This window comes from Mesoplodon bidens, assembly GCF_964165515.1.
Source record: "Mesoplodon bidens genome assembly, chromosome: 19".
NCBI classification, from domain to species: domain Eukaryota; kingdom Metazoa; phylum Chordata; class Mammalia; order Artiodactyla; family Ziphiidae; genus Mesoplodon; species Mesoplodon bidens.
In genome coordinates this window covers 45,451,512-45,464,459 of record NC_138179.1, presented here as the reverse complement: position 1 = coordinate 45,464,459, position 12,948 = coordinate 45,451,512, and the positions used below count along the sequence as shown (strand labels likewise).

General features: G+C 44.4%; 1 protein-coding gene across 1 annotated transcript in view; it reads right to left on the bottom strand.

Annotated features, from left to right (window-relative positions):
• The window catches only part of PITPNC1 (phosphatidylinositol transfer protein cytoplasmic 1), a 263,263-nt gene that overhangs the window by 37,140 nt on the left and 213,175 nt on the right, over nucleotides 1–12,948 (bottom strand). The window contains exon 6 of the mRNA XM_081219706.1: nucleotides 4,009–4,104. Within this exon, the coding sequence (XP_081075832.1) occupies nucleotides 4,009–4,104 (96 nt within the window). The remainder of the gene's footprint in view (nucleotides 1–4,008; nucleotides 4,105–12,948) is intronic.

The window sequence follows — 12,948 nt, the reverse complement described above, 5'->3', positions numbered from 1 at the left end:
TTTACAGTGTGCAGAGGAGAAATGTGTTTGGAAGTGGTTTGCCTTCTGATTTGGTGGTTTCTCTGTCCCTGGCTACTGACACACAACCCAAACAGCCTAGGAAACTCACTTCTCTCGCTTCTGGTAGGCTCATGCTGTAGTGCGGATTCTGGAAGTCGAATGATGGTGGCTTTAGGTCACAAGGGAGTCCCATGGAACATACTTTTCCTGTGATTTTATTGCAGGCTCCCAAGTATGCCTTTTCCTTTGTGGTCTAACTGCCAGGGTGAGTGAGAAAAAAATCTACCTATAATGTAGGCTGGTGATCATTTGGGAAGCAGGGCTTGACAGAGTGTGCAGGGCTGAGCCCTCTGGGGCCCCCTTCCTCCACATCCATTAAGACTCCAGGACAGGCAGGGGTGGCTCTGAGTGTGAGAGCTGAGTCCAGACTTCCATTCATCTAAAAACGACCTTTACTTTCAGGGCAGGATTTCCCAGCCTTGGCATACTGACATTGGAGGGTCGATCACTCTTGTTGTGGCGGGCTGTCCTGTTCATTATAGGATGTGGTTAGTGGCTGGTAGCACTCCCAAGTTGTGACAACCAAAAATGTCTCCAGGGACTTCCCTGGTGGTCCAGTGGTAAAGTATCCACCTTACAATGCAGGGAACTCGGGGTCGATCCCTGGTCAGGGAACTAAGATCCTACATGCTGCGGGGCAACTAAGCCCGAGCGCCACAACTACTGAGCTCTACGCCTCAACTAGAGAGCCTGCGTGCCGCAAACTACAGAGCCCACGTGCTCTGGAACCCGTGCACCACAAGTACAGAGCCCTCACGCCCTGGAGCCTGCGCGCCACAACTAGAGAGGAGCCCACGCGCCACAACAAAAGATCCCGTGTGCCTCAACGAAGATCCCGTGTGCCACAACTAAGACCTGACACAGCCAAAAAAATAAAAAATAAATAAATAAAAAATAAATCTTAAAAAAAAATGTCTCCAGACATTGTAAGCATCTTTGTGGGGCAAGATCGCCCCCAGCTGAAAACCACTGCTCTTAGAGACAGTTTTCCATTCTCATCTTATTTGATCTCTCACCAGCATTAAGCATAAGCAATCCCTCTCCTCTCTTGAAACTTGCATTCCTTGGTGCTCTCTCCTTGTTTTCCTTCTAATTCTCTGGCCAGTTCTTTGTAGATCCCTGGGGCCTCCTCATCCTCTTCCTGATCTCCAAATATTGCTGTCCTAAATTTAATGCTCAGACCCGAACCCCTTTCCCATTATACTTTATGCTTGCTCACTCTCACCTATCCTCAGGACTTTAAATTCTTCTATGTCCCAAATACTCTCCAATTTGTCTCCAGCCCAGGTCTCTCATTTAAGCCCCAGACCCATTTCTATTTGTTCTAGATGTCTCATTGTCATCACAAAATCCATCCATCTTTCTCCAAAATCCAGTCCTCTTCTCACCCCCATCTATCTGTTGCCCAAGCTGTAAACCTTAAGGTCATCCTGACTTTTCCTCTTCTCTCACCTTCACACCCAGTCCACGACCAATCCCTGTCAAGTCTCTCTTCAAAATACACCTCCAAGCCATCTGCTCCCAGCCCTCCACTTCAAGCTGCCATATAACTTCAGTAACCAACAAGGTAGACAACTCCGATGACCTCAGTGGTTTCCTGACTTCCACTCTGCTCCCGGTCAGTCCCTTCTCCATCCAGAGCACTCTTTTAAAAGCACAAATCACATTATACGATGCCCCAGCTTTAATTTCTTCGAAGGCATCCTACTGCATGTAAATACAATCTAAGTGTCTTAACACGGCCCCACCCTCTTTTCCAACCTCCCTTTGTGCCATTCTTCCTTCTGTTTCTGCTGCTGCCGACACACTGGCCTTTCGTTTCCTCATAGGTAACACCTTGGGACTCCCATGCATGTTGTCACCTCCCCCTGGAGCACTATCCCCCAGCCCTTTTCATCCTGCGGGTCCCAGCAGGTCATTTCTGCCTGAGCATCTTTCCTGATCCCATCCTCTTAAATTCAGTTTCCCTATCGTGGTCTCTCCCTGCAAGCTTCCTTATGGCACCTGTGACTTTTAACTCCATATGTGCTCATGTAGTTATTTCTTTGTTGTTTGGCTCCCCTGCTAGATTGGAAATGTTGTGGGGGAAGAGACCCTCGGTGTCTCTTCTGTTCATTGCCACGTCCCCATCTAAATAGTGTCTATGACACTCAGTGACTACTCAGCACATAGTTACTGGATGAATGACTATTCCCCTCTCATTTCTTTGGTCAAACTGCATCTAGGAAAGAATATTTTATGACCCAGGAAAATGAATGACTGTGAAGCATGAAAAAATGCTCCTTGAATATCTGTGTCAATGAGAAAAAGCTTTCCAGTGGTGGTTCCTGGGAGCACAATGCACAGGGAGATGAGTCAGGTACACTATGACTAGAAATGACACTTGTTGATTTCGTCATTAGTGTTCCATATCTGTCCTAAGACTTTCCTCCGAATCAGAAGGGAACTCCCTGAGTGCCAGGCAGGACCACATGAAAGCTATCTAAGAGGAAGAGCTGAAATCAGTTCAGAGTTTTCTGGCAACGCTGCCTTTCTAGAAGGCTTGAGCTACCAAAGAGGCCAGGATGTCCAGGTAAGACAGCAGCCCCCCCAGGCCCAAGGAGCCACAGAAGCGACGGGGCAACAGCTTCACCCAATGCACCGCATGATGCTTTGCACATCACTGAAGCCCCATAAGTATTGGTGGCCTTGAGACGAAACCACAGAAGTACCTCCTCTAAGACAAGGGGAGGCCAAGCTTCTCCTCTTGAGCAGGTCCACAGTTATACAGAGAGCATTCCATTTTGTTTTTCTGAAAATTCACACGTGTGGTTGGCTGCAGAGTGTAATGTGAATTGATGACGTTCAAAATCTCGTCCTTGAGTCCCACCAAGAGTAATTCACATCAGCCTCTCCCCGACTTTAAAGGAACAGCAGCTGCAGAGCCCATGCCTGCAATTAAGCAGCTAAGCGTTTGGTAACATTGGGTTAGACTCTGATATCCAAATGAATCGCAAAAGGTGGAAGCAAAAAAAAATCTGAACCACACTGGGAGCCCAGTGTGTGTCACGGTAGAATTCATTTTTACCGGGTTTATTTATTATGTCTTAAATCAGCCTTAACGAAGCTGAGGGAAGAGTTTCAAGGTCCATGTGTTACAGCTCAAGGACGAGACTGGGGCCCCAACTCCAAACATATTGTGATTGGCTGAATGTTGCTAAACAACAAAAATAGCCCAGCATCTGTTGTCGTTGCAGGGCTGGGACGTTATTTCCAAGGGGGTCACCCAAGTCCCGTCAGCAGCCATTAATAAAATATCCACAGGATACAAATGGGGACTTGCACTAACAGTAAAATAGAAAGTTCGCACTGAGGCACACAATGGATGCTGGTAGGTGGGAGTCCTACAGAAACATATTCTCTTAAATTTATTCTTAGACAAGAAGAAAAAAGGAGAGGGCTGCATGAAGGCACTTCTGGTTTTGAGAGAAAGGTTCTGTGCAGAGATGAGCTGTCCAAGTTTCAATATGCACTCAGGGAGGATTCATGGAGCATTTTCTTTGTGTTAGACCCCAAAGGTACAAATAAAACACAGCTCCTGCAGAGGCGGGGAGACAGGCTGGGCCCAGGCCTGGCCAAACAGGAAGCCAGAGGTGGCTGCTGCATTTTATAGGCCAGTTATCATTGGGTGGTTCAGCCCTGTGAGCATTTTGCTGCCCGGATTGATGGCAGAGCTGGGGAGATAGGAAAGACTACATTGAAATTCAGTGGCAGCCGGGGTTAACCACGGGCCCCAAGCAGCAGGGACTTCATTTTGAGACTCGCAGTAAAGAGTCCAGCAAGATGTGAAAGCAAACTGAATCAACACAAAGACAAGTGTCCCAGGTCAGGGCGGACTTAATAAATAAATGTTTGTTGAATGAATGATTGAATGACTCTCTTCCACATGTCACCCCATCTATTGCTCACCTCAGATTCTTTGTAGTAACGTTCTGGAATTTCATCGCAGGCAATATCGATAAAGCAGACTTCTCTCTCCAGATCTTTGGCTTCATTGTCAAAAATCTGAAAGAGCAGAGTAACAATATCAAAGGTTAGTGATAGTGGGTGAGATCCTCAAGGTGCCTGCGAGTTGGCCCAACGGTGCCTGAGGCGGAATAACTCCCCACAGAGCATCTTCACATGGCTCAGTGCCCCCGGGGAGAGCTTTATGCTGCCCCCGAATGTGCAAGAATCATGAAAGGTTTTTATTCACCGCTTACATTTTGTCACATCAGAGGCAGGTGTAGCATCAATCACCACTTGGTTAGGGGAAGAAGAAAAACAGGCTGTTTTTAGTAGTTCAAGAGTGAAGAAATAAATCTCTTCCAAAAGTCTCTTCCAAAAAGGAAGTCTGCTGATTTTTGGCAGTTAATCTAAACATGGGAAGGGAAGAGGCTAAAAAGGTTCTGGGTAGATAGGAGACAAAAAGCAGTAATACAGCCTTGAGATTTAGAGAAGAAAAATGTGGGTTTTTTTTTTTTTCATTACAGTGTTTACATATATTTAATTTCAGAAATCACACACACTCATTGAAGAAAATACAGATAAACAAAAAAGAAGAAAATAAAGATTGTCCATAATCCCATTACCCACTGTCTTATTCTTGATCATTTAAGAGCATGATTTCCTTGGTACACACAGTGGTAAGAAGGTGGAGCTTGAAAAAGTACTGAGATGGCTTCCTGCCAAGCTACGCTTGGTTCCACTGGCCCAGAATGTCCAACACTTGCAAAGAAATATGTAAGACAGGGCTCCCCTGGTGGCGCAGTGGTTGAGAGTTCACCTGCTGATGCTAGAGGACACGGGTTTGTGCCCCGGCCCGGGAAGATCCCACATGCCGCGGAGCGGCTGGGCCCGTGAGCCGTGGCCGCCGAGCCTGCCCGTCCGGAGCCTGTGCTCCGCAACAGGAGAGGTCACAGCGGTGAGAGGCCCGCGTACCGCAAAAAAAATATAAATAAATAAATAAATAAATAAATATGTAAGACAGCCACATATATAGATATACACTCTAGTGGAAAGATTAAGTTCCTCTACTTTTTCCCATTGCCACTTTTTCGGATCTAAAGGGATACACTTCTGAAGGACAGTAAACAGATTAAGTTTGCAAATCACTTCATCCTTGGAGAAAGTCTTAACTGTATCCCCATCTCACTGTTTAGCTAATTCCTACAGGGGAATCATCCACTAACACTAATTAAATCTGACTCTCCAGAAGAGAATGAAATATTTTGGAAGAACAGAGTGGTTGACGCCGAAGAACATTGTCTTGACACAAATTTGGAGCCTATTAATAACACTCTCCCACAGGAGAGCATCTGGAGGGCTCTTTACAAGTTGAAACTCCTAGTCCTTTCCCAATGCTTTCTGGATAATATCTGTGCTGGTTATTATCTGCCCAGTCTGCTGTTTGCTCTGTCACCAATGTTCTTCTATAATGATTAGATACTGGACTCCTCAGATTTATTCAAGATTAACTCCCTAGTCTGACCGGAGGAGGCCACTGCCTTTTCCTCAAAGGCAGAGAAAGACTGGTTCCTGGATCAGCTCTGATTCCTTCCACGGCCAGCTGAAGTCAAGAGCTTGGGGACACTCTCAGTGTGTTTGGGAGGGACAGGTTGATTGCTTTGATAATGGAATGGAGAGACGGAAGGAAAGTAAGTTCAAGGTGGAGTGGAGAAATAAGTTGTGAAATGAAACACTGGGTCTCAGGGTGTTTGTGTGTTTCTCTCTCTTTGCATGAGTCTCTTTTAAAGTGTGTGCAAGAGAAGACATGTGCCACATTAAGAAAACAAAACAGAAGGGAACACCCCAGAGGCAAATGAGCTGCTAGAGAGTAAATTACAAGAGAAGTTAGAGAGCTTTGACATTTATTGGTGATAAAATTTATGGGACTGAAAGAAGGGAAGATGAACAGGGGTTAAGGGAGTTACTGACAGATTAGGGGGCTTTTCCTAATTGAATTCAAATACTTTTGGATCACCCATTATCACATTATTACATTATTGCCCTGCTGCTCCAAGTTCACCCTTAAGTCTCTGCTCTGAGATAACAGACTGGACCCTGTAAGCACTTCTCCTTGACAGCGAGTAGGACACTAAGCCATGTATTAGAGGGACCCTACAGGAAGAAGGGTGCTTCTCTTCCTGGTTTGAATCTTATTCCTGCTGCAGAATCTGTTGGGGCGGAGAGGGGGGGAACGGGGGACACGCAGTGCTGCTGTGTCCCAGCTGCATGCCCAGAGTGCACAGTTGCCTGGTGACCTCTCGGAGTCCTGGCCTTCACCATGGCCCTCGTGATGTAGGCACCATGTGTGCCAGGCCTCGCACTGCCAGTGGTGCCCTGACCCTATAGACCTGCCCACCAGTCTCATCTCACCTGAACCCAGAGGGCTGTTTTCTGCTGCCCAGCAACCGTGAACAAGCTCTGGTCCAGGAAACCCAGCAAACTTCTCTGCCATCCAGTGGGCTACAACCACAACTCCTGCAAGGAGGTCTGAACTCCAGCCATGGAGGTGGACCCCGTTCAAGTTTGTTCTTGCTTGAGTCTACTCCCTCAGCCTTTGACTTCTCTTTACATCTTTATGGTTGCTCCAGTCAAAGTTTAATAATTCCTTATATTCCTTATATACTCTCCCTGTTCAAATTATTGTGTAGTTTATGCTTCCCAATTGGGCCCCAACTAATACCTCCATTGCATACAAAATGGCGCCCTTGGCTTTGGGGGCTGCAAAGATAAGAAGGGCTGAGTTCCTGCCCTTAATGAGTTACCATCTAGTGGGAGAGACAGACTGGGAAGCTACTCCCCAAAATACAAGATGGAAGAAAATATTTGCTACAGAAGAAAGAATAGACTGTCAAGCTAGGGAGAGGAGTCATTTATGTTGACTCAACAACTACATGGCCAGGATGGTATTATTATTTCAAGTTTTCAAATGAGAAAACCAAGGCTCAAAGAAGTGAAAGAGCTGCCTGCAGCCACACAGCCCGTCGGTAGAGAAGCTCAGATTCAGGGCAAGTCTCCAGGCTTCACAACCAGACTCCTCCAGGATAAAAGGCTGCCTCTTGGCACCCAACCGAGAAGATAAATATCAATCAAAAGTACTTCCTATTTCTTCCCAGAAAGATGAAACTGGACTCTGGTTCTCTTCCTGCTACCGAAAAATGTATGTCCTGAGTAGCTATTATTGGGAACTCCCCAACGACTTGGAACTTTTCTGCCGAGGCTGCAGTAGAATCTACTTAGGTAGCTTTCAGTTCCAACTCTGGACTCCTTCTTCAATATGACACTTAATTCTTGCATCCAAGTCCGTGAAATACCAAGCACCTTTGCCGTCAACGTTTCAGGGTGAGGACCTGAAAAAAAAAGCTACAAAAAAATCAGTTTGAGGACCTCAACATCTTCTTCAGGCTTGAGATTACAAAGAGTCTTAATTTCCAATAAATAATATATCTCCCAATGATTAAGAGCCTTTAGGAGATGCTCGTAGGTGCTCAATACATGACTGCTGAATTACCGGAGGACATCAGCTTCTACTTTCCAAAGAAGAACCTATGGCACGAATATTGCTTACTGATTGATCTCAGATTCCTTTCATGAGCCCAGGTTCTATTTCTTTGCTAGTAAGCACCCTAACTTTCTATAATTCCCAATATAGGGCTCAACACAGAGTGGAAACCTCATAGTATTGGCTGATGGATCCCACAATGGGAATCAGGACAGCTGAGTTTGAATTCAGTTATCAAGGACCCAGCACCTCTTTTGGGTCTCCATATCCTTATCTGCAGAATAAAAGGCGTCATCTAGATGGATGGGTAGCAGGGAGCTGTGAAATATCCTGGAATTGTACCCAACATTTGAGGAGATGCTTTCTTTCTGGAGAGAGGGTTTGACCACTTTCATCTGATTATCAGGGAGATCTATGGCCCCAGTGTGGTTGAGATCAAGGGACCCACACGACCACTAGAATTCTTTCCAGTTAAAATGTCGGTGATGTTGAGTGACTTGCGGGTCATGTTAGGCTCCTACATCCTGTTCTTTGCCCCTTCACCCACATGCAGCTGACGTGGGTGGTGCACAGAGGGGATGCAGCAGAGGAACAGGAAGTGGCAGTGGTCACGACGTAGCGTAATCAGAGGCCACAGCGGGGGTAAAACAGCCTCATCTTCATCCTTAGTTTAGGGCATGATCCAGAATTAAGCCAACACTATTACAAACAGAGGCTTAGCCAGGCCCCAAAGGAAAACAGCAAGATTAACTATTCATTGGGGCTTCCCCAGTGGCAGCGGGAGTGGCAGCGACAGCCAGAACTCTGGTCCAACCACCAGCTCTTTGAGGTGGAATAAGAGATCTGCTGAGATAGTTTAGGACGAGATACATCTTAATGTTGATACATTAAGCCAAAGCTCCAAAGGATCTCACCTGACACAGGTGCTGTGCACCTTCATGCTCTTGGGAGCTTCTTGGGTGGAATTTGTCCCTTTTTGAGATGAGTGTTGGGTTTGGGAGTCAAATATGGTACTTCCCCTATATCCCTTATAATAATGTTCCCATCTGTGGTTATTTATCAGAGACATACCCACCCACGAATCATCTGTAATGGATTTCAGTGCCAATCTGGTTGACTCTTCTGAACTCCACCCCCCAGCTACACAATGAACACTCAATAAACAAACTCCTTTTAATATGAACTAAGCAATATCATAATGAGAAGGCCAATCTCCTGAGTAAAAACTATCTTAAAGATTCCAAAATGAAAAGGGAGTAATTTTCCCTTTTTTGTAAAGCATTATGAACATTAAGTATCAAACATCTTTAAAATCTCCATATACTTTGACCTGGTAAATTTAAGCTTTGAGAATTCATCTTAAGAATATTAAATAAATGAAAAGCTTTATGTACAAAGATTTTCACTGTAACATTAATGTAACAGCAAGAAAAATAGCGAGAGAGGGGGAAAAAAAAAAAGCAAACAGTCAAAATATCCCAGTATGGGAGAATGGCCAAGGAAATTATGATAAATCCATTCGATGAACTATTATGTAGCCATTAATAACTCCATTCTTAAAAAAGATTTTCCCAGGAGGGTAAACATGGGTGTGGGTGGGATGGAGAAGGGGACATGCCCCATATTTAATACAGATAGATGCTGAGTCATGTGGTTGTAACTCAGAAGGGAAAGGTACATTGATAAATATGGAATGTGTTTTAACGATGCACTAGATTTCTTCCTTGAACAGGGGTGTCTTTCTAGATTTAATTTAATCTCTCGTTTTGCTTTTAGATGTTTCTGGATTTTGTGATAGCCCAGCCAGGGAGAGCACTGTGTACAGCGGCTTTTCAGAAATCCACAATCCTGGGAATCATGGCTTCTGCAACCCCTTTCTCTATAACAGTAAGTTTGTGGTTTAAGATCCAAGTTTAGATGGGAACTGTCTGTACTTTCTGCGCGATTTTTCCATAAACTCAAAACTGCTCTAAAAAATAAACTCTATTAGTAAAAAAAAAAAAATGGGGGAGGGGGAGAGGAAGATCCAAGCTTAGTAGCTGTGTGGATTTTATCTTCCTGCCATCTGTCCAAACTACCAAGGATGCAAGGTAGAGGTGGCTGATTAGTAGGGATTTTGAGAAAAGTCTATCAGTTGTCTCATTTTGTGCTTCACATATGATTAAAGGGACAAAGAATCCCAGCTAAGCAAGCTCCAGTTCTGCTCTAACTTTTTTTCGCTGCACTTGGGATGTTTCAGGGGGAGGCAACTGACTAACAAAGAACAGGTTCAGCAAGAAGGAACACTGGAAGCAGAATTATTGTTTTAACAATGCTTTCATTTCAGTGCTCTGGATTTGCAAAGTGGACAATTGGTTTGGTGCAGGGCAGGGGATACGGGTCCCTGGTTCATACATTAGGCATATGGGGCTAGAGTCGGTTCATGGTTCTATTGATTATTCTCTAACAGAACCATACCTGGTAGGGAGAGCCTGAAAAGCACTTATGGCTGGGAAAAAAAGTAGTCCAAATTATTGACAAAGACAACCATCATTTCATTACCCCATCTCTACTGGTATTCCCACCAAGAACATTTTCACGCCTACACAATTCAATCGTGACTGTTTCACAAATATGTAAGCTATATGATCCAATCCAAGAATATGCAACTTGTCTTCTCCATTGCCATTAAGATAGAGATAAAAAAGGATGGTCTTCTTTGGTCTCTTTAAAAACATTTCTGCCTCTTTCCCACCCCCATCCCCAGAATAGAGAGTGGGGTAACTTATTTGTTCTGAAGGTGGACCTACTTAACGACAGTGCTCTGAAAACAAGAGACTAGGCTTACAGCAATCAATAAATCATCAAATACTTAGTAAGCATCTGCTATGTGGTCAACACTGTGCCTCTTAAAATGTGTGCGATAAGCTCCATTTTCAAGGGGCCTTATGATTTTGTGGAAGACTCGATTCACTGCAAGATTTAATTAACAGCACCATATAAGATGTAATCTGTTACTAAAGTAATAAGTACTAAAAGGTATGTATCAGACAAGAAGTACTCCAGTCCAAATTCATCAAGGAGGAATTACATATATATATTCCTTTTCAGATTCTTTTCTATTATAGCTTATTATAAGATAGTGAATACAGTTCCCTGTGCTATAGAGTAGGTCCTTGTTGATTATCTATTTTATATATAGTAGTACGTATATGTTAATCTCAAACTTCTAATTTATTCCTCTCTCCTCTTCCCCTTTGGTAACCATAAGTTTGTTTTCTATGAGGAGAGACAAAAGTTTAAAAGTTAACTTTAGGGGCTTCCCTGGTGGTGCAGTGGTTAAGAACCCACCTGCCAACGCAGGGGACGCGGGTTCAAGCCCTGGTCTGGGAAGATCCCACATGCCACGGAGCAACTAAGCCCGGGCGCCACCACTACTGAGCCTGCGCTCTGGAGCCCGCAAGCCACAACTGCTGAGCCCGCGTGCCTAGAGCCCGTGCTCCACAACAAGAGAAGCCACCACAATGAGAAGCCCGCACACCGCAATGAAAAGTAGCCCCCTGCTCGCTGCAACTAGAGAAAGCCCACATGCAGCAACGAAGACCCAACGCAGACAAAAAAATAAATAAGTTAAAAAAAATTACACGAAAGCTAGTGCCATCTCATCATTCACAAAAAATAAAATAACTCAGCACCTTTAGTAAGGTGTTGATCCTTGTTTTTTATTTTGGACTCCCTGCCCCTGAAACAATCTTTTTTAAAATTGATTTTGGGGGGAGTGTACAGTTCTATGAATTTTAACACATGTATAGATTCTTGCAACCACAACTACAATTAAGATTCAGAACAGTTTCACCACCCCAAGAAACTAATTTATCATCACCATTTCCCCACACCAACCCCTGGCAACCACTCATGCGTCTTCCATTCCTACAGTTTTTGTCTTTTCAAGAATGTCTTACAAATGGAATCATATAGATTTTAACACTTTGAGACTGGCTCTTTTCACTCAGGACCATGCCTTTGAGATTTATCCTGTGGTTGTGCAAATCGAAGCTCATTCCTTTTGCTTGCTAAGTAGTATTCCATTGTATAGCAATTTGTTTATTCCCCCATTAAAGTTTGGGGCAATTATGAAGAGAGCTGCTAAAAGCATTTGTGTATACACAAATTTTCACTTCTTTAGGGTTCACACCCAGGAGTGGGATGGCTGTGTTATAGGGTATTATGTCGATTCTTCTTTATGAGAAGAGGAATCAATACTCCCATAGTGAACTGACTACCGCCTCCCCCAAACTCATGCCCACTGGGAATCTCAGAATATGACCTTATTTGGAAATAGGGTCTTCACATATATAATTAGTTAAGGATTGCTATGGACTGAATGTTTGTATCCCCCGCCCCAGCCCCCAAATTTGTATGTTGAAAACGAATGCCCAGTGCAACAGTATTAGGAGATGGGGCCTTTGGGAGGTGATTAGGTCATGAGGGTGGAGCCCTCAAGAGTGGGATTAGTGCCCTATAAAAAAGACCTCCCCCCCTAAAATAAAAAAGACCCCATAGAGCTCCCTAGACCCTTCTACCATGTGAGGACACAGGGAGAAGTTGGCAGTCTGCAACTCAGAACCCAACCACGCCAGCACCCTGAAGTCAGCCGGTCTTCACCAAGTGTCATGAACAACTTTTTCTTTAACATCAGCCAGTGGTGGAGATTTGTCCTTTTCCTTTCTCCACCCACCTTAAAGGTTGCAGAAAATTCAAAAACAGGGAGGAACCTGATGCTAACAGTAGAGACAGAAGGACAGGAATAACACAGGGCACTGCTCATCGGTGAAGTTTAAAATAAAAAGCTGCTGATAAACATACCTGGGGCTGAGAACACAGAGAGATATAAGAGGACAGGATGCCTGGGGAGGGGGCAGGGAGGAGACCTAAGGGTCAAAGGGCATACATATAACACAGTAGATATGAATTCACAGTGTGCTCCCTGTGAGGGAAAGAATACTTCTTTCAATTCCCGGATTTGTGTCTAGAAAGAGCACTGGCAAAACAAGTGGAGGGTTGACAACCATTTCGTGCTGTGACCTGAAGTCCCATGCAGGAAAACAATGGTGAACCCTGGTTCATTTGGGTAATCAAAGTGACATGGTGACTGATGAGAAAAAGATTCCGATGGGCAAAACAGTGTTCTCGTAAGGTGCTCTGATCATGGTAACTAATTAAGAAAGGAACAGAAAAGTACATTAAAACAACCCAGTAGGGTCACAAATGCTATGACTCAATTCATTTACTGAAAAGGCTTTAATGGCACAAAAATGCTTCTAAGTTACGGTTCCCAGGGCAGCTGTAACAAGGCTCTTTTCATAAGCTTGGTCTGATTTCAG